General features: G+C 42.3%; 1 protein-coding gene across 8 annotated transcripts in view; it reads left to right on the top strand.

Annotated features, from left to right (window-relative positions):
* Positions 1-27,062, top strand: part of GALNT7 (polypeptide N-acetylgalactosaminyltransferase 7) — a 199,236-nt gene that overhangs the window by 106,632 nt on the left and 65,542 nt on the right. For all 8 annotated transcript variants that reach the window (XR_008889368.1, XM_056560797.1, XM_056560814.1 and 5 more), the window contains one exon: positions 23,654-23,820. Coding sequence is in view for 7 of the 8 variants with exons in the window: in XM_056560797.1 (XP_056416772.1) it covers positions 23,654-23,820 (167 nt within the window). In the remaining variant the exon portion in view is untranslated. The remainder of the gene's footprint in view (positions 1-23,653; positions 23,821-27,062) is intronic.

Here is a 27,062-nt window from a genome sequence, read left to right as displayed (position 1 = left end):
CGACTGATCCAAACTTTTGTGATGTCCCTAGAATATGTAAAAAGTTTTTTTTTTTTTACCCTTTAACAGTAGTATTTCCCACTGTCTAGTGTTTAAATCTATCGTATTTTCGTCATATAAGATGCTTCGGCATATAAGGCACACCTAATTTTATAGGATAAAAATCTAGAAAATAAAGATTCTGAACCAAATACAATGTAAAGTATAGGACAGTGATCTTCAACCTGCGGACCTTCAGATGTTGCAAAACTACAACTCCTAGCATGCCCAAACAGCCAACTGGTCTAGGAGGTAGTACTCACGTGTCCCCGCCGCTCCGGACCCGACACCGTTCGTCACCGCTGCCCAGGATGTCGCCCTCCATCGCTGTCGCCATGTCCCCGGGGTGTCCCTTCGCTCCGGAACGTCTCTGCTGCCCAGTATCCTCGCTCTCTGTTGTCGCCATCATGTCGCTACGCACGCCGCTCCTATTGGATGACCGGATGGCGTGTGCGACGACGTGATAAGGACGAAGGAGAGCGCCGGCCATGCAGGGGATCCCGGCACGGAGCAGACACGGAGCTGTCCAGGCATGCTGGGAGTTGTAGTTTTGCACCAGCTGGAGGTCCGCAGGTTGGAGACCACTGCTGTACGCTGTATACCTATGCCCGGGCTGTGAAAGATACAGAAAATAAACTTTAACGCACCTATGTCAGCCACACGCTGTTTCTTGGGACTGGGACGTCGGACAGCCGTCAGCCTATCACCGGCCGTAGCGATGTCCCGCCCCAGCCAGTAATAGGCTGAGCGCACTGTCATGTATGAAGCCGGCCAGAGCTCCTTACATGACAGTGGGCTCAGCCTATCACTGGCCGGTGATAGGCTGACGGCTGTCCGACGTTCTCGTCCCCAGCGTGTGGCCGACGTAGGTGAGTTACAGTTTATTTTCTTTATCTTTTGCAGCCCGGGCATAGGGATACAGGGGGGGATTCATCAACATCAGTGTATGGTAGAGCTTTTTTTTACCACTTTCTGCTGCGTGTATTTGTCATTTACCTGCGCAAAATTTACTAAACTTGCTCACGGGTCTCTGTGAATCATGTGCAGTAATAGAATACAGCCCATCTCAGCTTTTGAAAAAAATATAAGGCAGACTTGTACGTGTGCTCGGAGCTGGTGTATATTTGCGCAAGAAAATGACACTTGCGTCCTTTTTTTGCACAAAAAAAAAAAAAAAAAAGACGCAGTTAATAAATTCATGTCTACAGGAAAAACGGCTCTACGGTACACCTGAAGGGGGACATCTTTAGAAAAAGTTCCACCAAAAAAGACGCACAAAAAGAACGCAGGAAATATCCTTGCGCAAGGTTTTGCGCAAGAAAATACACCTAAAATGACTCTATATAGATTGATGAATCCCCCCACAGTGTACAGCAGTGGTCTCAAACCTGCGGACCTCCAGCTGTTGTAAAACTACAAATCCCAGCATGCCCGGACAGCCGTTGGCTGTCCGGGCATGCTGGGAGTTGTAGTTTTGCAACATCTGGAGGTCTGCAGGTTGGAGACCACTGGTGTACAGTATAGAGTTCCAGCGCCCGGCGGCCCCCAACAAAGAGGAGGAGGGCAGTGCTTGACATATGTGAGTAGTACCCCACTGGGCTGATAATTGGGGGGGGGGCAGAACAGTGCTGGCGGGTCACATAGGATTAGTTCCCTGATGTGGGGACAGCGCTGCACTGGGCTAATAACACATTCCCGAGGGGGAGGGGCTCAACCGGTATTGCGGTATGGGGGAAAATTCATATTGTGTAGCCCAAAAAATTTGGTATTTGGTATGAACCGGTATACCGTCCAGCCCTACGTCAAGGTTCTCATGATTATAAATACATAGTACAAACTACCGCCATCATCTTATTCATAGACATAAAAAAAACGTATTCCCAATGACTGCAGACTATGAACTGCCTTTAAGCTTCATGACAGATATATACAGGTACTGAAACATTCTACCTCATTGGCTTTGAAGTTTTAGTCAGAGACTAATAACATTTTACAACCCCTAGCCACCTTCATATAAGTCTCACCAAGTGTGAAATGAGCCAAGAATTAGTTTTACCAGCTCTCATATAAAACCAATTTGAGATCTCCTCATGACTATCGGGGCATCATATTCTATGCCCATATCACACAACATCAAAAATGTTGTCGTTTTTTTTTTTTTAATATATATTATATGCAACTCCAGGTAAGTTGCAGAAACAACAGAGTTGTCCATTTACATTGGATCAAAGAATACCAGGTTCTTCTACGTTTTCCTTACCCTGCACTGCACATCATTTTTAGTATCCAGTAATTTGTGGAGTAGTTACAAATACTGCCACTAGATGGCAACATGCAGCAATATGCTACCTGATGCTACTGCAGTGCAACAAGATGGGATGTGCAGTTTGGTGCTTGTCTTGGTGCCAGTGATCTGCACATAGATCTTTGTGTCTGGAGCATACATTACTCTGTATAGAAATCTCTTTATTAATCTGTTTACAATAAGCTACGGTAATAGTTTTGTTTACCCCCTAGTAAGCAGTTATGTAGGCTTCCATGATTGTAAATTCTTTATACTGTTATGTATTATTACAAGTAGAGATACCTCAGCTCATATCTTAACTTGTGTGAGATTTACTAAGGTACTAAGGAAAATACTTCAAAATACTGAAGTACAATCAAGTACACATCATTGATTATACGATGTAGAGGTACCTGCCTCAGCAATTAGGAAAAGTGTCTTGAACAACGAACCTGCCTAGGCCCCATTCACACAAAGTTTATTCTCTCCACTGCAGGTATTAAAGGTGTTCTCCGGTGCTTACACATCTTATCCCCTATCCGTGTTCGCTCCGGATCTGATTACCGATGACCACAAGGCCGGCGGCGCGTGACGTCACGCCCCCGCCCCCGTGTGACGTCACGCTCCGCCCCTCAATTCAAGCCTACGGGAGGGGGTGTGACAGCTATCACACCCCCTCCCGTAGGCTTGCATTGAGGGGCGGAGCGTGATGTCACACGGGGGGCGAAGGCGTGTCGTCACACGCCGCCGGCCTTGTGGTCGTCGGTAATCAGACCCGATTACAAACGGAGTGCCGCGTGCAAGATCCTGGGGGTCCCCAGCGACAGGACTCCCGCGATCAGGCATCTTATCCCCTATCCTTTGGATAGGGGATAAGATGTGTAAGCACCGGAGAACCCCTTTAAGTGTAATACCATCAACAAAGGTGTGCAAGCATATATCGTGTGTGGGAGATTAGCTCCGTAGAACGAGTCAAAGAGTGACAAAATAGCAATCAGAGACAGGGACATGAACGTAACTTTTACACAGGGCTACTCCTGTCTTTATTTTTCAGGAAGGCTTCTTTCACACTGCTGTTACAACAGGGCAGTGTGACAGCGGTCGGGGGTGCCGGGGGGAAATAGCGGGAGAAAAAAATACTGCTTGCGCCATATTTTTCTTCCGCTACAATATAACTGCACCCAAAGAACCCCATTATAGTAAATGGGATCCATCGGAACCCGTTATTGCCCTTGTGCCCCATCCCAATAACAGCCGTTAAAGGCTGGGGGAAAAAAAGAGCCTAATTGCTGTTTAAGGGCCATTTCCCCATATCTCTCTCAGCTTTCCTTGGATGAGATGGGTGCATCCTGAAACCTGGTATCCAGATACAACAGGAACCTGGGGGACATACAGCGATCTACGATGACCATTCTTGTCACTGTTCCACACAAGCCATGAACTTTGCTAGACTAAACATTGTCTGGATGGTATTGTCTGGTTGGTCTGGCTAGTATGCGTTATGGCGGCATTAAAGGGGTACTCCACTGGAAAACTTTTTTTTTTTTTTTTTTAAATCAACAGGTGTCAGAAAGTTAAACAGATTTGTAAATGACTTCTATTAACAATTCCTAATCCTTCCAGTACTTATCATCTGCTGTTATGATCCACAGGAAGTTCTTTTCTTTTTTAATTTCCTTTCTTTCTGACCACAGTGCTCTCTGCTGACACCTTTTTAGGAACTGTCCAGAGCAGGATAGGTTTTCTACAGGGATTTGCTCCTGTTCTGGAGAGTTCCTAAAATGGTCAGAGGTGTCAGCAGAGAGCACTGTGGTCAGACAGAAAGGAAATTAAAAAAGAAACAAACTTTCTGTGGATCACAACAACAGCTGATAAGTACTGGAAGGATTAAGATTTCTTAATAGAAGTCATTTACAAATCTGTCGTTGGGCTCACTGAGGTGGATGAATCCCCCCCCATACAGCTCTATGTGAGAGGCGGGGATGCACGAAGGGGATAAGTGTCTTACACTGCAGATCTCCTTTAATTTTATTTAAAGGACGGAAAAGCTTAGACTACCATTCTTTTCCTTCTATTGACTAAAATATAAAATATATCGGATTAAGGAAGATGAAGCCTATGACTATTCTGCGGTAAAAGCAGCCCCTTCACTTGTTAAAGATACACTTCTTTGGTTGATAGCTAGAAGAATCAGTCATTACAGCACAGGTGCCGGGCTTATTTTGCTAAGCGACACCCGTGTGTAATATGGTGCCGGAGTGCGGAAGAAACATACAAAAACTGATGCTTGCCTAGCTCTGGTCCCCTGTTGATCTGCAGCAAGTCTCGTTCCATCTAAACGGTCCTGGTGTTATCTGTGCTTCCTTCTTCAGAGACAAGCAGCCAATCACTAGCTGCACCGGTGCCATGTCTCAACCAGGGATTGGCTGAGCAGGAAAGTTCTGCAACCAGCTGCTTGTCTCTTGTGAAGAAAGCACAGAAAAGGCATCGGGATTGCTTTGAGGAGGACAGGATTTGCAGGGGACCGGCGCTAGGTAAACATCAAGGTTTTTTAAATTATTCCACCGCTCTTCGCACCATATTAAGGGGGACAGATATGAAATGGAGAGGGGGGAGAGACATGAAATGAGATGATAAATGTGACATGAGAGTTTTTACATAAAGGGATAGGGTTACACGTGCTCTATTTTGCGCCCTATTTTGCTGCATATTTCCTGCAGCTGATTTTGCAGGGGAATAGGGAAGGGGAATATGCAGCAGCAAATGCTCAGCAAAATGTGCACCTAATTACAGCATGTGTGGCCCTGCCCATAATGGGGATATTTCCCAATTTGTTTATTATATTGCAATCACATATCAAAAGATTTACCTCCACATTTGCAATATGACATTTTCCCCAAATCATGCAGCCCTACTTAGCAGAATAGCAAATCAGACTACATTAGGATACCTGTGAGGGGCAACAGAAGTTTGATGGAAGTAAACCATGATGCCAGTGTGTGGACAGCCTAGTATATAGCAAAAACTTAGTAATGAAAAACATAGGGGGACATTTATCAAGGTATTTTTTGCTTACTCCAGGCACAAAAAAAGTCGAACTTTGCAGTGATCACAGATTTCTCACGTAGGCAAAAAAAAAAGTTATAAACCCCTTTCAGAAGTCGCTGGTCTCCTCCAGGTCTGACTTGGAGTACAAAACTCCTGTACCTGAGACAATTAATTAAAAAAGTTGCTAAAAAGTCTCACAAAAGTCTCAGCTGCAACTTATGTATTGTTTTTGCCTATGTGCTCCCCATTTATCAACCCCCTGTGATACCCCCTATGTAGCACATAAGCAAAACTAAAGAAAAAAAAATGACTACAGAAATTGTTAACCAAAGCAAAAAATGATAAATGTCCTCCATAGTCGTTTGCTAATATACTTTGTAGCAATTTCAGAATTACAGGCTCTTCACTTGCTACTACTCACAAAGTGCACTGTTCTTCTCTTGTCATGAGTTCTGCACCTAAGTGAGTGACGCATTATCTAGGTGGGTGTTTAGACTGAATATAAATGAGAATGTTTTTACATTTACTGACAACAACCAGAGATCTGGGGAACTGAACAGATAAAATTGTAATTGCATATTAGAAATTTTCATCATGTTATACAGTAATTTACATAAAATCTGAAAACCTTCTTTGGCCGTAACATATATTGTATGCTATGAAATTGAAAAACTGTCGTATTTTATTTTTCTTACTCTGAACATGGCCAGGTGTACACCATTAAAAATCAAAGGTCAGGTTGTTCCATAAGAACTCTGACTTGTCTTGGGACATTATTCTTCCACACTGTTTCACATTGTGCATCTGAGGTTGCCAATGGAAGAGAAACTGCAGGGTAGATACACTTAAAGGGGTTCTCCACCATAAGGTGATTTTAGTACGTACCTGGCAGACAGTAATGGACATGCTTAGGAAGGATCTGTGCTTGTCTTGGGGCTAAATGGCTATGTCATGAGATTACCATAACACTGTGGCTAGCTTTTTGTGAACTTGTATTTCTTGTTTGACTTTTCTTTTTTTGACTACAAATCCCATAATTCCATTTACCTCCCTCCCACACATCACCCACCCCACCCATTGAAACTAAAGACCTGTGGTTTTCAATCAGGGTGCCTACAGCTGTTGCATTAGTTGCAGTTGATCTCTCTCCCACCAAGCGATCGCTCCACCCATTGAAGCAGACAGGCTCCCTGTCATCAGCTGACTAGTGAGTCAGGTCTCGGCCGCATTGCAACCTGGGAAAAATCTGAGACAGCAGTCATTTTGTATGCTGTTAAAAATAAATAGTGGGGTGAAAATCACATAAGAATTGTGAGAAAACCATCACACACAGGTACAGACACTATACAGTGACCCCCCGACCTACGATGGCCCCGATATATGATCAAATCGACATACGATGGCCTCTCAGAGGCCATCGCATGTCGATGTCAGCATCGACATACGATGCTTTTTTATGTCGGGGCCATCGCATTAAGTGCTATCCGGCAGCGCAAAATGCTTAAGCTGCTGCCGGATAGCAGCTTAATGTTCCCAGTGTGGTGTGGTGAGTATTACTTACCCCTCCATGATGCTCCGGGGTGCCCTCCGGGTCCAGCGCTGGTCTTCCGGTGTCTTCTCGGCCCTCTCCGATGACGTCAATACGCTGCTGCGCACGTCATCCAATAGGAATGGCGTATGCAGCAGCGTAATGACGTCGCTACGCAGGCCCAGTAGGGCCTTGCGGAAGACAGCAGAGGACCGGAGAAGACAGCGAAGGACCGGAGAAGACCAGGAGAGCCCAGCGGAGGCCCGGGGTCACCATCGGGAGCGGCGGGGACAGGTGAGTACAGCTTCCTATACTTTACATTGCACAAATCCCTCAACATACGATGGATTCGACAAACGATGGCTCGTTTGGAACGAATTACCGTCGTATGTTGAGGGACCACTATATTATGAACTACACTAACTTTACAGCCCCTGTAGCATAGTCAAAAAAAAATCCTGGAATACCCCTTTAACATATGCTGCTTGCAGCAGCAGGCACCCAGGACTCCTGCAGCCAGCACCTAGCACACACTGGGTGATTTCCAGAAGATCCTGCAGTTGCCACCCCTCCATCTGCAGGTGCTCTTCCCTATTGTCTGCAACCAATAGTAGTAAGAGGGTGTGCCAAGGCTCAGCCAGTCACCAACTGTCACCTCACTCAGTTGGCAGAGTGACGGAAGCAAAAAATGTAATGGACACAGAATATTTCAGATCACTGGTTCCCACCTCCATTGCGCAAAAGAGCATATTTGCATATTAGCAACAGAGGCTCGAAGTCCACAATGGGACTCATGGTTAGTAATACATTATTTTACTCAGGTTGACCTGCACTATTACCCTGTGTATTGATTGGGTTTGGTGCGGGTGAACCAGCTGTCAGATTTACTTTAAGGACCTATTAATAAAATAAAATTGGAAAGACCTGTTAAATTAATAGGCATCTATGGTCCTTTACTGCAGACAGAGGCTTTTTGCCTGGCACCACTGAGGCATTGCGTATAAATATGTCAATGACATAACTTGCATAGAGTTTATACATTCCATTTGGTGTTTGCTTCTGTTTTCTCTGAACACTCCAGTAACCTTCTGCATACCACAAACTCACTCAAAATGCTAGTGTTGAAACAGAGCCTAATGTATGTGTATGTACTGAGGCTTCTAAACCGCTATAGAAGAAAGCATTCTCTACACACACTGCTTGGAACAATATTTTCTATAGAAAGAAGTGTCATAAAAAGTATGTGATGGACAAAGAGGCTGACTGATATCCATTGGGGGGGGGGGGGGGTTTATCAAAACTTGTGTAGAGGTAGAGTGGGGCAGTTTCCCATAGCAACCAATCAGATTGCTTCTTTCACTTTTCGCAGTCATCTTTAAAAATAGAAGAAACGGTCTGATTGTTTGCTATGGGAACTGCACCTCCCCTCCTCTACACAGGTTTTGATAAATCTCCCCATTGACTCTCACAGCAATGTATAACGGGCATTGCTATATACTGTAGCTCCATCCTACTTTATACTGTATTTCCATCATACCTCATACAGTAGCTCCTTTGTACTCCATACTTCATGCTGTAGCTCCTTTGTACTTCATACTCCATACTTCACATTAGCTCCTTTTGTAATTCATACTGTAGCTTCTTCGTACCTCATACTCCATACTTCCTCCATTCTCCATTTTATTTTTGAATCTGTACAGTCACTGTCTTCGATGACTGACTTCTTCAATTCGCTTGGTTTTACTGGGAGTTACCCTATTTCCTTGCCTCTCACCTGGTTAATCCAATAGATAGCAGTCTGTCATAGCACTGGGTCCTGATGTCATTTAGAACTTGGTGTATAGCTATGCCAGGCAACAGTGCAAAGGTACTGCTCTATCCCCGTATCCTGGCTTCTGTGCTGCAGACCGGCAGGGTGGCGTTCCCTTCCACGTGCAATTAGTAGAAAACGGAAGATGTCCAGCACCAGGAAGGCAGGTAAAAACTTATTTATTGAGGTACAAAAGTGACAAACAGCATATCGAGGAGCGTAGAGCCTACGCGTTTCAGGCTAAAGAGCCCTTATTCATGGCATGATGCCATGACTAAGGGCTCTTTAGCCTGAAACGCGTAGGCTCTACGCTCCTCGATATGCTGTTTGTCACTTTTGTACCTCAATAAATAAGTTTTTACCTGCCTTCCTGGTACTAGACATCTTCCGTTTTCTACTATAGCTATGCCAGGGGTGGATGTGACACATTTGTTGCTGCTGTGTTGTATAAAAATGTGTGCCAGGACGACACAATATTTTTCTCTACATGTCGGCCACCAACAGACCTGGATTTCCTCTGAAAGCTCATCCTAAATAGCGGTTATCTTTACCCTATAAACAATCAAAACTGTGAATGAAGCCTGGGCCATGGTCACTCTTGAATTTATTGCAGCCAATTTTAGGTCTGAAGGTTGACCATTTTTTGTAGCTAATGGTAACAAAAGAGTGTTAAATGCATAAAGGCAACTTGCTGACCTATAGTGAAACTTTGAGACGACCATCCTAAATTGCATGAACAAATTGGTCTTTTATGGTGGTGATCTTGTGAAAGAAAAGGGCTAAAATACATAATATATGGTGGACTCAAAATCCCTCTGTCTTTTAGAGAGGTTTCACTGTCCAATTTTTAAAATTCTGAGCTATTTTCAATAGCAGTCATGAACCCTTGATTTGCAAGCTTTCTGCCTCATCCTCATGGCCCTTGCAAGCAAAATGATGGCAGATGGAGGGGCATGTGACTAGACTTGTCATTTAGCTTCCCCCATAATGACATGCCCCTCTATCTAGATTTGCCTTTGTCCACAGTGTGCAACATTATCAAGAAGTTTGCAACCCATGGTACTGTAGCTAATCTCCCTGGACGTGGACGGAAGAGAAAAATTGATAAAAGGTGTCAACGCAGGATAGTCCGGATGGTGGATAAGCAGCCCCAAACAAGTTCCAAAGATATTCAAGCTGTCCTGCAGGCTCAGGAAGCATCAGCGCAAACTATCCGTCAACATTTAAATGAAATGAAACGACTACATTTTGCCAAGATGAACTTGAGTAAGCCAAAATCCTTCTGGGAACATCTTGTGGACAGATGAGACCAAGATAGAGCTTTTTGGTTAAGCACATCATTCTAGTGTTTACCGAAAAGGGAATGAGGCCTACAAAGAAAAGCACACAGAACCTACAGTGAAATATGGTGGAGGTTCAATGATGTTTTGGGGTTGATTTGCTGCCTCTGGCACTGGGTGCCTTGAATGTGTGCAAGACATCATAAAATCTAAAGATTATCAATGGGTTTTGGGTCGCATTGTACAGCCCAGTGTTAGAAAGCTGGATTTGCGTCCGATACCTTGGGTCTTCCAGCAGGACAATGATCCCAAACATTTGTCAAAAAGCACCCAAAAATGGATGCAACAAAGCGCTGGAGAGTTCTGAAGTGGCCAGCAATGAGTCCAGATCTAAATCCCATTGAACACCTGTGGAGAGATCTTAAAATTGCTGTTGGGAAAAGGCGTCCTTCCAATAAGAGAGACCTGGAGCAGTTTGCACAGGAAGAGTGGTCCAACATTCCGGCTGAGAGGTGTAAGAAGCTTATTGATGGTTATAGGAAGCAACTGATTTCTGTTATTTTTTCCAAAGGATATGCAACCAAATATTAAGTTAAGGGTGCCAATAATTTTGACCAGACCATTTTTGGAGTTTGGTGTGACATTATGTCCAATTTGCTTTTTTCCTCCCTTTTTTGGTTTAGTTCCAATATACACAAAGGGAATAAACGTGTATAGCAAAACGTGTGTTACTGCAATCCTTTTCTGTGAGAAATACTTCATTTTTTTGGAAAAATTTCAGGGGTGCCAACATTTACAGCCATGATTGTCTACCACCTTAAATAGGACTCAACTTGTGGCTCGAGTATCTTTCTTTGACGGACGTTTCCATGTTGTCATCGTCACAGTCCGTATGTTTTCTGTGCTTTGGGGTCTATTTAAAAAAAAAAAAAAAACATATATATAGTCTCGAAAATGGACAGAACTTGGTCACTAGTGACTATTAGAATATGTTTGGTCCACTGAAATGAATGAGCATGACTCTTCTATGTGCAGTGCATGTTGGCATACCATTCTGCCAATATCCAAACATGGAAAATGTCCAGCACTAAGGGGTGAAGTCAAATCTTCTTTCTTTATTAATATAAATTCCAGGACAAAACAGGTACAAAACAGTAAATCTCTGACACGTTTCACACCCTTGTGCGCTTTGTCATTGAGTCCTAGTTGTAGAATTCTGGCAATATAGTGAGCGAAGAGCAATAATAAATGTGATTATAGTCTAACATCTGCAACAGCGAGCATTTCTTATACTTAAAGAGGTTTTCCAATGAAGCAAAGTTAGTAAAATTAGATGTGTACCACATACATATATGTAAGAGTATAAATATGCTGTTTTTTATGTAAAATGAACTACATCCCTGTACTGCTCCTCTCCACCATAGATCTGATCAACTCTTGGTTTCCTCTTTTAACTGTGACCCTGTTGTTGGCAACAGAGCAGACACTTTCCCATAATCCCCCGTCTTCTATACACAGTAGAGAATAAGTAATATTCAATTGAACTGAGCATTCTGTGACGGTCTCTGTGGATGCCCTATAACTGTCATAACCAAGGGCAATAGGGCATAACAAAACAGGCACATTAGTAAATTATTAGTACATATTAGTAAATAGAAAATATACATATTTATCTCAAATAAATATGCACATTATGCTTGATTTTAGACCTATTTTCTTTCATAATTAAATCCTCTTGTTTGAATGTGTCTGTCTTTTGAATTTCAGTATCTATCATCTATCATTTCAGGGTACTCAGCACCTCTCTTTTTGTTATCAGTATTTCTCAGCATTGTCCAGCTCTTATTTTTCTGTTTTTGGAACTCCACATGTATAAATCGTACCTTGTAATTTCTCTCCTTGATCTGATCCCCTGCCTGACATAACAATCACTGTTGACAACTTCAATGACTCTCAATCTTCACTACTGGCCAAATGTTGACAAGAAGGTTTGACATCTTCATCTGGTCTCTCCTTCATTCTTTCAGCAGTATCTTATGTAGCAGTGCTGACCAGATAGTTGCTCATGATATCTCACAGCAGGGAACAGTAGAGCTGAATGTTACATGATAATACAGTATGGTGGGTCATCAGACATTTCTCCTGCAGTAATGGGAAAACTGTATCATCAAAGGTTTGTGTTTCTGTGGGCAGTCACCATCATTTTCTAGAAAAGGACTTGACTTGGTGGTATTGGGTAGTTACAGCCATACATCTGCAATAGCTAATATACAGTGTAGTCTAACAAAGAACAGGGAAGAGAGTTGAAGAATAATGACTATATACATACAAGGCAGGGCTAGTTGTGGTTGCTACCACTATTATGGGGGCAGTACTATACGTGAAAAAGATTGCATACATCTCTTGCCTCATGATCATGATGGGAATTGTAGTTTCACAACAGCTAGTGGACCCTAGTAGATCACCGCTTTTAGGCTCCACCAACAGTAGACACCATATTTGAAGTTAGCCTGACTTGTACACAACGTCTACCTCTCCTTTTTGTGCTTCTTTTAAGTGCCGGCCTCTGCTTTGGGACAACTAAACTCAAGATAACTGTAGGTAGTCTAGATAATACTTTACTGGAACCCCTTCCTCCAACATGTCCTCTCAACTTCTTGTTCTTCAGATTAGACACTCGTCCTGTGTGTCACATTATAATAGAATTTACTGGAAGCGGTATATACCATTCACTTTATATTTACAATTAATTATGATGGGTAGTGCAACACAGGCATGTCACATTTCCATTTCCTGCTGTCTACAAGGGGTGGGGCCTTCTGTCTACAAGGGGGGGCTGCTGTCTACAGGGGGCTGCTGCTAATGTTTGCAACTATCTATACTACCTACATGAGGATACTACCTACTATTAAAAGCAGTCTTACAGCAGAGTCGCCTTCATTATACGGGTACGCCTTCATGATAGGGGATAAGTTATAGATCGCGGGGGGGTCCGAGCGCTGGGGCCCTCGCAATCTGGAGGGGCTTGCCGGCTGCCGCGTCATGTGGGGACGGAACGCCCCCTTTCCTGCACATTGCCGCCGCCCCGTACAGGAGATCGCGGGGGGCCCCAGTGCTCTGACCTCCCGCGATCTATAACTTATCCCCTATCCTTCATATAGGGGCTAAGTTCAGAGCAATACAGATCTCCTTTAACTTAAATATATATGTAGATAGTGCAGGTGACCTGATTTCTACCCCTGCTCTCCATGCGAACATGAGCGCAATTGCTCTGGAGACAACGGTCTCGCCGCCATTGCAAATTCCCTGTTCTGCCCAATGGAGAAGAGAGAAATCTTGGCTCATACTACAGCAGCCGCCTCCATTGAACATAACAAGGAACCCACATATCAGCACGGCAAGCAGCGCCAGACACCGGATAACCCTTGTGTCAGATTCCCTTTAAAATAAAAGTACTCGTACTTGGTATCTGTGATTACTAGAATTAAAGTATCGGTACTCTTACTTGGTCTTAAAAAAAATAATGGTATCGGGACATCCCTACTGTTAACATGCTTGTTGAGTTTAATGGGCTGATCGTAGCCAAATTGTGACTACGTTCGGTTCATCTCCTGTATGTATATGTTTACTTTACAGGCCTGAAAAGCATGGTCTGCTTGGTATACGTGTGGGAAATGGACCCAATATAGTCATGTTTGGCCTGTTAAACGTAATAGGCTCACAACCAGTACACCGAGGTATAGGTCATCATACCTATTTTAGCCCCTTAAAGGGGAACTCCGGTGGAAAAAAAAATTTCAAATCAACTGGTGCAAGAAAGTTAAACAGGTTTGTAGATCACTTTTATTTAAAAATCTTAACCCTTCTAGTACTTATCAGCTTCTATATACTACAGATATACTGCAGAGAAATTTGTGAAGTTCTTTCCAGCCTGGCAACAGTGCTCTCTACTGACACCGTGTCAGGAACTGCCCAGTAGGAGAGGTTTTCTATGGGGATATGATTCTAATCTGGACAGTTCTGACACAGACAGATTTTTTAATAGAAGTAATTTACAAATCTGTTTAACTTTCAGGCACCAGTTGATTTGAAAACATTAGTTTTCTACTTCTTTCCACCGGAGTTCCCCTTTAAGGACGCAGCCCCTTTTCACCTTAAGCACTGAGCCCTTTTTCGCAATTCTGACCACCGTCGCTTTACGCATTAAGAACTCTAAAACGCTTTTACCGAATATTCTGATTCTGAGATTGTTTTTTCGAGACATATTCTACTTTATTTTGGTGGTAAATTTTCGTCGTTACTTGCATCCTTTTTTGGTGAAAAATCCCCAAATTTCATGATTTTTTTTTCAAAATGTTGCATTTTTCTAACTTTGAAGCTCTCTGCTTGTAAGGAAAATTGATATTCCAAATACATTTTATTTTTATTCACAAATACAATATGTCTACTTTATGTTGGCATCATAAAATGGACATATTTTTACTTTTTGAAAAAATTAGAGGGCTTCAAAGTAGAGCAGCAATTTTCAAAAATGTCATGAAAATTGCAAAATCTGAAGGGACAGATGTTACAGAACTACAACTCCCAGCATGCCTGGGCAGTCTAGGCATGCTGAGAGTTGTAGTTTGGCAACATCTGGAGGGCTACTATTTGGGCACCACTGTAACAGTGGTCTCCAAACTGTGACCCTCCAGATGTTGCAAAACTATAACTCCCAGCATGCCCAGACAGCCTTTGGCTGTCTGGGCATGCTGGGAGTTGCAGTTCTGCCTTCCTAGTGGTTTCCACAGTAAAGATCGCTTTACTTTCACTTTCATTTCCCCCCACCGTCGTTTCCCTACCTGAGTCGGGATCTCTGCAGTCTCCACGATGATCTTCGGTCCCCACGCCATCTTCAGGTAAGGTACCGGTCTCCATCTTCTCCCCCCGTTCTGCCCGACAACCAGGGGTGGGCAGAACGGGGGGTTTCCATGACAACCCCCTGTCCTGCGCTGCCATTGGTCAGAATCAGTTCTGACCAATGGCAGGGGATAGGAGGAGATCGCAGCACTGCGACCTCGCTCCTATCCTGCAGAATGATCAGGGGTGTCACTGACAACTCCGATCATCCCTATTTTCCGGGTGATCGGGTCACCAGAGACCCGATCTAACCCGGAATAGCATAAAAATCGCATGTCTGAATTGCCATGCGATTTTCTGCGATTGGGGAGGGGGGGGGGGTCCTTCCTCGGCAATGTGCCGGGATGCCTGCTGAATGATTTCAGCAGACATCCCAGTCCAGTCCCCAACCGGCTAGCGGCGGGGACCGGAATTCCCACGTCCTTAAGGACTAGAGATGCAGGGCAAATGCATACACCCAGCGTCCTGAAGAGGTTAATAGGTTGCCAATGTTTACCTCCAACGTACCAATTTTTTTTTTCTTTAAAGCTATGGTCACGTGAGTACAGTAAGGCTGCATTCACACGGCCGTCTAGACCAGTCCCGTTCTTCTCCCGTCAAAAAAATAAAGACCGACTTTAAAAATAAGACTGACAATAATGGATGCAAACGTGTGGATACATTGTCCAGTTAATAAACCAAAAGAAAATATTTTTTTTTGTTCAGAGCATGCTCAGAAATAAAAACAGATAAAAAACGGATGCAAACGGATGACATTAAAGGCTCATCTATTTTCCATAGACTTCAAAGTTAAATTTACTGTATGTTTTTTTTTCTTCCATTTGTTTGATAGGAGAGAAACTAATGCATGCACCGTCTTTTCTCCCGTAAAAAGAAAAAAAAGGAAATGAGTGCAAACGGGTGCAAATGGATATGAAAGGATCTTACAAAAACATCTCATTGACATTAGTGGGATTATTTTACTATCGTTTGTAATCATTTTACAAGCAGCAACAACGGAACCCCAGACAGGGGGGGGGGGGTAATGGGGACAGACGGCTGTGTAAACGCACCCTAAATTGGAATGAGTGGATTGTCACTGGTTTGTCAGACAGACATAATGGCCCTCATTTACTAAGAAAATCGGGTTGTAAGTCTCTCTTGCTTTCTTACCCGACTGCTTTTTTCCCCTGGTATTTATTATTATTATTATGTCGCATACTGTTTGTCGCACTGGGTTTTGTTGGTTTTTGTTTCCAACTCCTCTGAGTTGTCGGGAAAAAATCCACAAAAATTCAACAAATTGGGGTTGGAAAGCTTTATAAATACGTGGTAAAGCTCAGAAATGTCGGGTTACGCCCCTTTTTCGGGTTTGGGAGAATCCACATCTGGTCAGTTGGGAAAAAATGTTGCATCGTGTCGCAGACTGGCGCAGGATGTCTGCAACATGTCGCAGACAAAGATGCGCCAAAAAAACCAGACAAAACAAGTTGGGTTTAGAATAGTAAATGAGGGCCAATATGGCCATGTGTGCTGCTATAGAATTTGCACGTCAGATCATGATCTTTATTTTTCAGAACATATCAGTAATTTTCTCTTTGAATTCTCTGCTGCTACCATCTCTACTGAATTTTAGATGACATAAAAGCATATAAAGAAACCTAGTCTGAGCAGGGATCTGTCATGTACATTACAGACACATTTAGGTTCTACTGGGAAATACTGAACATTTTTCTGCAGTTTAATTAGCATTTTGTAAGGACTTATCCCTTCAGGATCCGTAACACTGGAATACGTGTAATGTGATGGGATGTACTCCTAGTTTGCATTATGGCTACTAAAAGCTAGCTCAAGAGTCATTGAGTTCAAAACAGACTAATAGATTGCCTTCAGATGCCTCCAAATACCAGGCGTTTCTGCCAGATTAATTTTCAAGGGGCGGCTTTTATGACTGCTGTAAGAATCAAACATTTGTTGCTGTCTTTCTTCCTCTGTATCGGCTGTCTTTTTTTCCTTCTCTTTTCTTCAAGGCATTGGCTGTCGGCTTCCTCTCCGCGCCCCTCCTCCCTCCTTAGAAATACAATGCAGAGCAGATGTTTTCTGGTCTTTGTCAGAGTATTTGCAATGTGCAAGTATGCTTTGAGTCACTGTTCTCAGTTGTAGCGGCCTCTGTGTGATTACAAGCAATGTTTTCCTAAATCTTGGGTTATTTATATGCAGTTTTGCTCTTACTGTGATAGATTTGCTGTTGCTCTTCATTGACTTCACATTTTCACTGGGCTGAGTGAGGTTATTTTTGTATTTTGATGCCATTTGATACAGAGTTTATGGCTCACTAAATGTCACTGAACAACAGATCCCCATGTATTTGACCAGCATTGACCCTGGCTTTAGTATGCAGGCACACAGACGTTGTATATTTTCTGTATACATATTTAGCAGAACTATAAAAAAAAAAAAAAAAAAACCAGGACATGAAGGGAAGGAGGTCACATGTATGGCATGTGTTCCTTTGCATGGTATCCGACTCCATAACCCTAGTGTTTAGGATTCTGGCAGTGTTCTGGAATGCAACTAATCTTTCCTTTTAGTAATACTTTATTATAGATGGTGTCGGTGCTGGTCTCACGATGTAGAGATCGGCACAGGAAAAGCAAACTACATGTCAGTAAGTCTGTTAGTGAACGAGAAAGCAGTGCAGGAGCTTGGAGAAGATAAATGTGTTGTAGTATAGAGTTACTACCGTATGTCTTTTGCATGTGTATGGATACTGCTGTTGGCACCCTAATATAATTATCTTGTGATCCCACCAATGTGATTGGCATAGATTTAACAATAATTCTGTGTGGGTCTCTGTGGGTGTTGCGAAAGTTACCAGCTACAATTCTATTATGTTCGCCAAAATCCTACACAATAAAAGTGTCCAAATAAAGTATCTGGGACCAATAGAATTTAACTTTTTTTTTTTTTTGGGGGGGGGGGGGGGGGTTCTGTGGACATAAAATGTAGTTCTGTCAGCCATTATTAGCTCTGTCTCATTTCTTATGAGTGCATCTTGTTTCTAGATACTGTTTCTAGCCCCTTCACTTTCTTTATTTCACCTCATACTCTCCTTCTACTTTTATTTTTATGAACCGAATGCTAAGGATAAGCAGATATATAGGTTCCTGTTTATTCCTGGATAATAAAATATCCTTTTTTTTTTTTATGGCACCCTCTCCAGGTAAAAGTTGACAATTGCCTCTCTCCTTAAGATATGTTCACACTGAGGAATTGACAAGGAATTTACCTGCGTAATTCTGCGCCAGTATTCAGCTCCAATTCTGCCTTGAATGAAAGTTCTATAGGATTTAATGGTCTTTCCGCCACTCTGCTCACACTGAGAAATTTCCGCTAATGAAATTCTGACACTAAATTCCGTTCCCCAGAGGATTGAACAAGTTCATTCTTCTGGCAGAATTTGAGGGTAAAAACCCATTGAAATCATTTGGACTTCATTTTCCCTGACAAAATGAGTTTGAAACGGAATTGAAGCAAAATTTTGCCACATTAAAAGTTCTATAACGTTATGTTTCACCTAGGGCTGGGCGGTATACCGGTTCATACCAAATACCGAAGTTTTTGGGCTGCACGATATGAATTTTTCCCATACCGCAATACCGGTTGGGCCCCTCCCCCTCGGGAATGAATGAATCAGCCCAGCTCTAGTTTCACCTCATGATTCTATGTTAGGGCTCATATTTTACAGAAAAACTTGTAGTTTTATTGGTACCATTTTAGAATACATGTGACTTTTTGAAAATATACTAGTGCAATGTATTCTTCCTGTCAGCATAAAACTGACATTGCTACACAGAACGCCAGGTACACAGACATTTATGTCAAACCTGGAAGACTTCACAAGACCCTCAGCTGCCATGGAAACTGGAGAAGAGGATTGCAAGAATCGGGAATCGTAGGGGCTGCTTCAGGTAAGCGGCACTCATCATATGCCGCGATCATGATTTGATTGTGGCATGTGAAGGGTTAAACGATCTTATACAGAGGTTTCCTTGCTTCTGGTAGTTACAACAGGAGTCCTGCTATATTTTTTTTATATAGATAGATACGTAGATTCTAAATATTTAAAGATACAAAATATCCAGAAGAACAGCACAACTACTGATCCAAATAGAAAAAGTATACAGTGGGGTCCACAGGTGTACAAGTCCTGGTTAAAGGGGTACTCCGGTGAAAACCTTTTTTCTTTTAAATCAACTGGTGGCAGAAAGTTAAACATATTTGTAAATTAGAAAAAGAGACAAAAATACCCAGACCTCAAGGAAGGTAAACTATATGAATACAATTGAAGGAAACAAGGATCGTGCTTCAATTATAATAGGATATACAGATTTTATTAAAAATTGATATAAAATATTCCACCTCACAAGGGGCCCCTTGTGAGAGGAGTATACAATGACCTAAAATAGATGACCCGAAATAGACTATCACTGGTAACTAATTGATATCACAGAATGCACTATTAAACTGGAACAGTTAAATACAAATTGCACTGAAATAGTGAAGGCAAAATATACTGATATGGACTGAAAGAGTTAAAGACTCTTGAATTGCCGGAAAGTCTCTTGGAAATCAGTCCTTTTCACTGGAGAGATGATAATATAATATTGTAACAAGTTCCTCTTAATGGATGGCAATGAAACAATGTTTGGTGTGTTAAACTGAGGAAGTATTAAAGTTCACAGTTGCTAGTTTCACTGTATCACTGTGTCAGGACAAATAACAGGCAGCTTTGTGGTACATTACCGGTCCTGAGAGCGGAAGACTCCCGTGAGGCTGGATGGATCTAGCACTTGGATGGTCACTGCAGGTGGGCTACCTCCGAGTCCCGGTGCTGGCAGGCATCGGGGATGGACACTTTCAGAGGTGGCACTCGCTGGTGGAAAAGTCCTGCCTTGGAGACCAGGTCTGCAACAGACCAATAGTAAATGCCTCTGCCTCGTGAGGAAGGTGTGTGATGTCAGTGCCAGCACCTGCAGGATGTGCTTTGATTCCAAGGCTTGCTGAGGATCCACTCCAAACTAGATGAAAATTATGGACCGGAGCTGGAGCAAGTTGACTACTGAAGAAAGGGTCCATTTATATACCCTGAAACGCGTCTAGTCAGTTTGCGGACTATCACTGACTGCACTTGGCACTTAAATTCTATCTGGACATACCTCTGTGGCCTTGCTGGTCCGGTCCGGAGACGACCCTGTTGATCTTGCCGCTCCGGTCCATAATTTACATCTAGTTTGGAGTGGATCCTCAGCAATCCTTGGAATCAAAGCACATCCTGCAGGTGCTGGCACTGACATCACACGCCTTCCTCACGAGGCAGAGGCATTTACTATTGGTCTGTTGCAGACCTGGTCTCCAAGGCAGGACTTTTCCACCAGCGAGTGCCACCTCTGAAAGTGTCCATCCCCGATGCCTGCCAGCGCCGGGACTCGGAGGTAGCCCACCTGCAGTGACCATCCAAGTGCTAGATCCATCCAGCCTCACGGGAGTCTTCCGCTCTCAGGACCGGTAATGTACCACAAAGCTGCCTGTTATTTGTCCTGACACAGTGATACAGTGAAACTAGCAACTGTGAACTTTAATACTTCCTCAGTTTAACACACCAAACATTGTTTCATTGCCATCCATTAAGAGGAACTTGTTACAATATTACATTATTATCTCTCCAGTGAAAAGGACAGATTTCCAAGAGACTTTGCGGCAATTCAAGTGTCTTTAACTCTTTCAGTCCATATCAGTATATTTTGCCTTCACTATTTCAGTGCAATTTGTCTTTAACTGTTCCAGTTTAATAGTGCATTCTGTGATATTAATTAGTTACCAGTGATAGTCTATTTCAGGTCATCTATTTTAGGTCATTGTATATTCCTCTCACAAGGGGCCCCTTGTGAGGTGGAATATTTTATATCAATTTTTAATAAAATCTGTATATCCTATTATAATTGAAGCACAATCCTTGTTTCCTTCAATTGTATTCATATAGTTTACCTTCCTTGAGGTCTGGGTATTTTTGTCTCTTTTTCTAATATTTATTATTGGCACCATAGGTATAGGTGCATTACCCATTTGTCCTCGGTTGGTGATATAATTGTGAGCTGCACATATTTTTTCTTCATATTTGTAAATTACTTCTATTAAAAAATCTTAATTCTTCCTGTACTTATTAGCTGCTGAATACTACAGAGGAAATTCTTTTCTTTTTGGAATGCTCTCTGATGACATCACGAGCACAGTTCTCTCTGCTGACGTTATTATAATAATAACGCTTTATTTATTGTTGTCCTTAGTGGGATTTGAACCCAAGTCCCCAGCACTGCAAAGCAGCAGTGCTAACCACTGAGCCACCATGCTGCCCTTATATATTATTCTATATATTACATCTGTTATGCATCTGCTATGCATAGTTGCTAAAATGTACAGAGATGTCAGCAGAGAGCACTGTGCTCGTGATGTCATCAGTGGTCCAAAAAGAAAGGAATTTCCTCTGTAGCATTCAGCAGCTAATAAGTACTGGAAGGATTAAGCTTTTTTAATAGTAATTTACAAATATGTTTAACTTTCTGCCACCAGTTGATTTAAAAGAAAAAAGATTTTCACCGGAGTACCCCTTTAAGGACTCTGCATCCATATATAGTAGATACCCACAGACTTTGTGAAAAAAAGTAGTTGTTTTGTTCCATCTCCAGTGTTACAAAAATGGTGCTACATTTCAGCAGCCTCTCCCGCCTTCTTTAAAATGGAAGACTGCAAGATTTCACTATTATTCTAAAATATACATAGTAAAATGGAAAATTAGAAAACATGGCACAAAAAATTATTTAAAAAAAAATATATACATATAAACTTGATTTGAACATAAGGCAATTTTCTGATGTGTTCTACGTCACTAAGCAACATAACATCTGCAAATGCAATGTCAGAAGGCCTCGTGGTTTAGGTCTTTAGAGAAAGATCCATCTGCTTATATTACTTTAACAAGTAATATGTAGAAACAGTGTTGAAGGACAGTATCTTATTGAGCTTTAGAGGACACATGCAGTAACTGGCAGCAATCTTACTTTGATCTGCACCGTTCAAGACCATAAATGCCAGCCAATGTCCTATTGGGAAGGGCACAAAGGACAAAAGCAGGAGGCACTTCATGACTGATGAACAGCATGGATAAAGATCTCTGGCACTTAGAGTGTACACATCTGTAATGTGCTACATTTACTCTACAGGGAACGTTTTATATTTACTCTTATATAGGAGAATCATGGAGTTAAAGTTTTCCTTTAATAGGAGAAGAGGCCTTTGAGTAAAAACAGTAAGAAAGTGTGCAGGCGAGATAATTGTGTGCTCTCTGCTCTCCCAGCTCTATTAGGAGGGTCTCCGCTCGGCAGTACTCTAATCATTTTGCCGGTGTGAAAGCTTTTTTTTTTTTTATATATATCTGTGTTCTCCATACTTATACGTTGCCATGTCTGATATACCATATTTTTCACCCTATAGGACGCTCCGGCATATAAGACGCACACAATTTTAAATGAGGAAAATCTAGAATACAATGTAAAGTATAGGTCACAGTGATCTTAAACCAGCGGACCTCCAGATGTTGCAAAACTACAACTCCCAGCATGCCCGGACAGCCGTTGGCTGTCCGGGCATGCCAGGAGTTGTAGTTTTGCAACATCTGGAGGTACGCAGGTTGAAGACCACTGGTATAGGAGGTAATACTCGCGTGTCCCCGCCGCTCCGGACCCGTCACCGGTGCCCTGGATGTCGCCCTTTATCACTGTCGCCACGTCCCCGGGGTGTCCCCGTCGCTCCGGAACATCTCTGCTGCCCGGTATCCTCGCTCTCCGTCGCCGCCATCACGTTGCTACGCACACCGCTCCTATTGACGCCATGCAGGGGATCCCGGCACGGAGCAGACACCGAGGAGGCAGGTAAGGTCCCTCCCGATGCAGCCGGGTTAGTGTCACTTTCGCTGCAGACGCGGCGGTCAGCTTTGATCGCCGCGTCTGAAGGGTTAATACAGGGCATCCCCGCGATCGGTGATGTCCTGTATTAGCCGCGGGTCCCGGCCGTTGATGGCCGCAGGGACCGCCGCGATAGGTGTGTATTCGCCGCATAAGACACACCAACTTTTACCCCCCAGTTTTGGGGAAGAAAAAGTGCGTCTTATACGGCGAAAAATACGGTACTTCTTTAAATTTCTACCTCATTTAGATACATAGAAATATTTTTTATTTTAGAAAATATGCAAAAAACAGACAACTGTGTTGAATGCAGATTATTATTGTGTATTCGTGGTGTTAAACAAAATGGGATTTGAGAAAACGTGTAGCAAACTAGTGTCTGATATATTACAGGATGTCCAGTCTTCTCCTCTTGTTAATCCCCATGGATCTTAACCTGTCAAGACTTTGATTCTCTGAAAGATAAGCGACGCTAGGGTTGTCTGGCAGCTGCATATCTTCCCCCCTGATGAAATAACGTCAGGCCAAGCTGAACATGCATCTCAGTGGTGGAGTTGGGCTAAAAAGCAGTCAGCTGAATGATTGTTGGGCCCACAGCTATCTTTTGTTTATGGCCAGCTTTAGACGTTGTGCTGGCTGCAGGGGAACCATCATTTTTGTTTGTTCCCTGACTGTGGTAAATAATGTTATCTTTTTTTTTTTTTACTTTTTAGTTTTCATTGGAGAACATGTCACTGTTAATAACTGTTGGAACTTTCTTTCTAGGTGCAAGTACTGGAATTATGATGAGAACTTGCTGACATCCAGTGTGATCATTGTTTTCCACAATGAAGGCTGGTCAACACTCATGAGGACCGTTCACAGTGTTATCAAGAGGACCCCCAGAAGATACCTGGCTGAGATTGTAATGATCGATGATTACAGTAACAAAGGTGAGGTCTGGTTTAAAGCCTATGGCACAATGCATTTCAGGAAAGCTGCCAACAATCCACTGAAAATCTAATGTCTGTGGTGCCATTTGTCATCCTAGGGGGTTTCTGCTTATGTTGCTGTTAATGTAGAGTCAGAAGAGATAGCGGTTTGCTAACAGTTATTCATCTTCAAGCTGACCATAAATTTTGGATGTTTGCTATTCTTGCCATCAAAATGCAACCAAAACCGAGATCAGTGCTGAAGTAAACAGAGCCTAAGGTGTATTCAGAGTTGGCCTAAGCAACATTATATGACGTTATAGATACAAGCTTTACCTGTGCTTTTACTGTTTACATTCAGTAGTATGGTGACTTGACCAGGAGCAAAAAAGGGTTAAAGGGATCTCTTAGCTCCAGCAGCTGCTAAGATCTGCAGACATCTTTGGATATAATAGATATAAAAGCAAAGTGTTGCTTTCCTTGTCAGCATGGGCCGAGCTGCTTAAAGGGAACCAATCAGCAGATTTTTGCATATATAACGCATGACAACACGTTGGGGACGCTTTTGCCCGCAGGGATTGTGAAGATATCAAGTTGTTATAATGTCCTGGGCGGGGACTTATGCTTACCAGCACCAGTTGTTCTCCATTGCCCCACCCCGTCGGCTTGATTGACTGCTTACGTCATCGCTCTCCTTCCTAAGCAGACGGAGCATAGCGGTGACACCAGCCGTTAATCAAGATTAGGGGACGGGGGCTGGTAGGTAGAAGTCCCTGCCAAGGGGACTACTTGCGGGCTGCCGGGGGACTTTATAACTTAAAGGGGTACTCCGGTAGAAAACTTTTTTTCTTTTTTTTTTAATGAACTGGTGCCAGAAAGTTAAACAGATTTGTAAATTACTCCTATTTAAAAATCTTAATCCTTTCAGTGCTTATTAGCAACTGTATGCTACAGAGGAAATTCTTTTTATTTTTGGATTTCTTTTTTTTTGCCTTGTCCACTAGTCAGGAACTATCCAGAGCAGTATAGGTTTGCTATGGGGATTTTCTCCTGCTCTGGACAGTTCCTTATACGGGCTTCAGGTGTCAGCAGAGAGCACTGTGGACAAGACAAAAAAAATTCAAAAAGAAAAGAATTTCCTCTGTACTATACAGGTGCTAATAAGTACTGGAAGGGTAAAGATTTTTTAATAGAAGTAATTTACAAATCTGTTTAACTTTCTGGCACCAGTTGATACCGGGGTACCCCTTTAATATTTTCACCATCCCTGGGGGCAAATACTTCCCCCAGGGATGGTGAGGATGACGATTTTAGCATATATTACACGTTGTCAAGCATTATATATGCTAAAATCTGCTGATAGGTTCCCTTTAAGTGCCAAAGGCACTGGAAAGGTATAGTTTGCTTTTATACCCCTATGGTGCGTGCACAAAAAAAGTTTTTTCCAAAACTGCGCAGTACCACTGCCCTGAACCTTGCTTCCATTGGGGGTTATTTATCATTGGGTTCTTGTGCTGTTTTTGGTCTACATTTTGCGCATTGCAGTTTTTTTTTTTTTTTTTTTTTTAGCTATTTGCGTTTTTTTTCTAAGTTCTAAAATCCGTCAATTTGAACTTTTGGTGTTGCTAGACCATTTTTTTAAGTGACAGATGCAGTGGTCATGAATTTATGAACTGTATGTTTTTGTTTTTTGCGCAAATTTTGGCGCAACTGCTGCTGCAAATCTAGACCACCTCCCGACTAGGTCTGAAAAAAGATTACTATTCCTGTCTGTTTGCAAAAAAAAATAAAAAAAATCATCAGCCAGAGTGAAAGAGAGGGAGAGAAAATAAGGTAGAGAATAAGAACGTTTAAAGACATAACAATTAAAAAAAATTAAATAACGTACAAATGAAAAGTAAAGCAGTTGTCCATATGAAACAATCAGATATACTTTTTAAGGTACAAAAAAGGAATGGTAAAAATTTAAGAAACAATCAGATTAACAATGGCCAACATCTCACAATTTCATGTGCCCAAGTTAAAAAAAATATCCAACAAAGTCATTATAACAAAATAAAAAAGGTGAAGGGTTAAAGAAAAAAAAAGAATTGTTCAACTAAAACCTCCATCTTTCGATCACTAAAGGTTTTTTTTTTTTTTCTCCTGGCCTGCGGCAAGGTAAACCACTACTTAAATGTGAGGGAGACTCTCTTTGCAGACCTTCTTTTAGACATTAATGTGCCTTAAAATTAAAACTAAAAAAATAAAGCCAAGCAGACAAACAAGCTCCTCAGAAGTAGGGTAGACATGATCTGAAAGCAGCGGTAGAAAATGATCTTGGAGTGGATGAGTGGATCTGCGCGAAATTTATCATGGACACTGCAACAATTTGATTAATTTGGCGCAACTCCGCCCAAAAAAACGCATCCACACAAACAACAAAAATATTCTAGCCAAGACCATTATTGATAAATAGCCCCCATTGACTTTAAAGGGAACCAATCATCAGATGTTACCCTATATAACGCTTGACAAAGCGTTATATAGGGTAAAATCTTTATTTTCACCATTCCCGGGGGACGCTCCTGTCCCCAGGGATGGTGAAGATATGAAGTTATAAACTAGTCACCGCCGCCGCCGTAAGTAGTCACCTCGGCGGGGAGCTCTTCTCATCTACTCCTGTTCTTCGGCCGGCAGCGACGCCCCCTCCGCTTGATTGATGCGCAGCATCATTGCTCTGCTTTGTCTGTTCAGTGAGCGGAACAATTACGCGGCCCATCAATCAAGCGGAGGGGGCGTCGCTGCCTGCAGAAGAATGGGAATAGGTTAGTGGAGCTCCCTGCCCAGGTGACTACTTACGGCGGCGGCGGTGACTAGTTTATAACTTCATATCTTCGCCATCCCTGTGGGCAGGAGCATCCCCCTATATAACGCTTTACCAAGCATTATCTGATGATTGGTTCCCTTTAATAAAAGTAATTATTAACCCATAGAAGGGCATATAAGGATTACACCACTATCCAGAAAGTAAGATAAGTGACTGAAAAAACTATGAATAATACCTATAAATAGTCACCAAACAACCATAATAATGAAAAAATGCATGATTTTGAATTAAAACAAATAAAATGAATCAGCAGCACACAGAAAAAAATGGCACAAAGCACAACTATCCCATATAAGGAAAAGTATGAATGTGCAAGCTTATAATAAGTAAATGCAACAAAATGAAAGAATATAGAGCAGGAATATATAACGTGATACAATACAATGGGGTATAG

Source organism: Hyla sarda, chromosome 1 (genome assembly GCF_029499605.1).
Source record: "Hyla sarda isolate aHylSar1 chromosome 1, aHylSar1.hap1, whole genome shotgun sequence".
Lineage (NCBI taxonomy): Eukaryota > Metazoa > Chordata > Amphibia > Anura > Hylidae > Hyla > Hyla sarda.
Note: the sequence above shows the minus strand (reverse complement) of the source record. Positions and strands in the feature narration are given on the sequence as shown.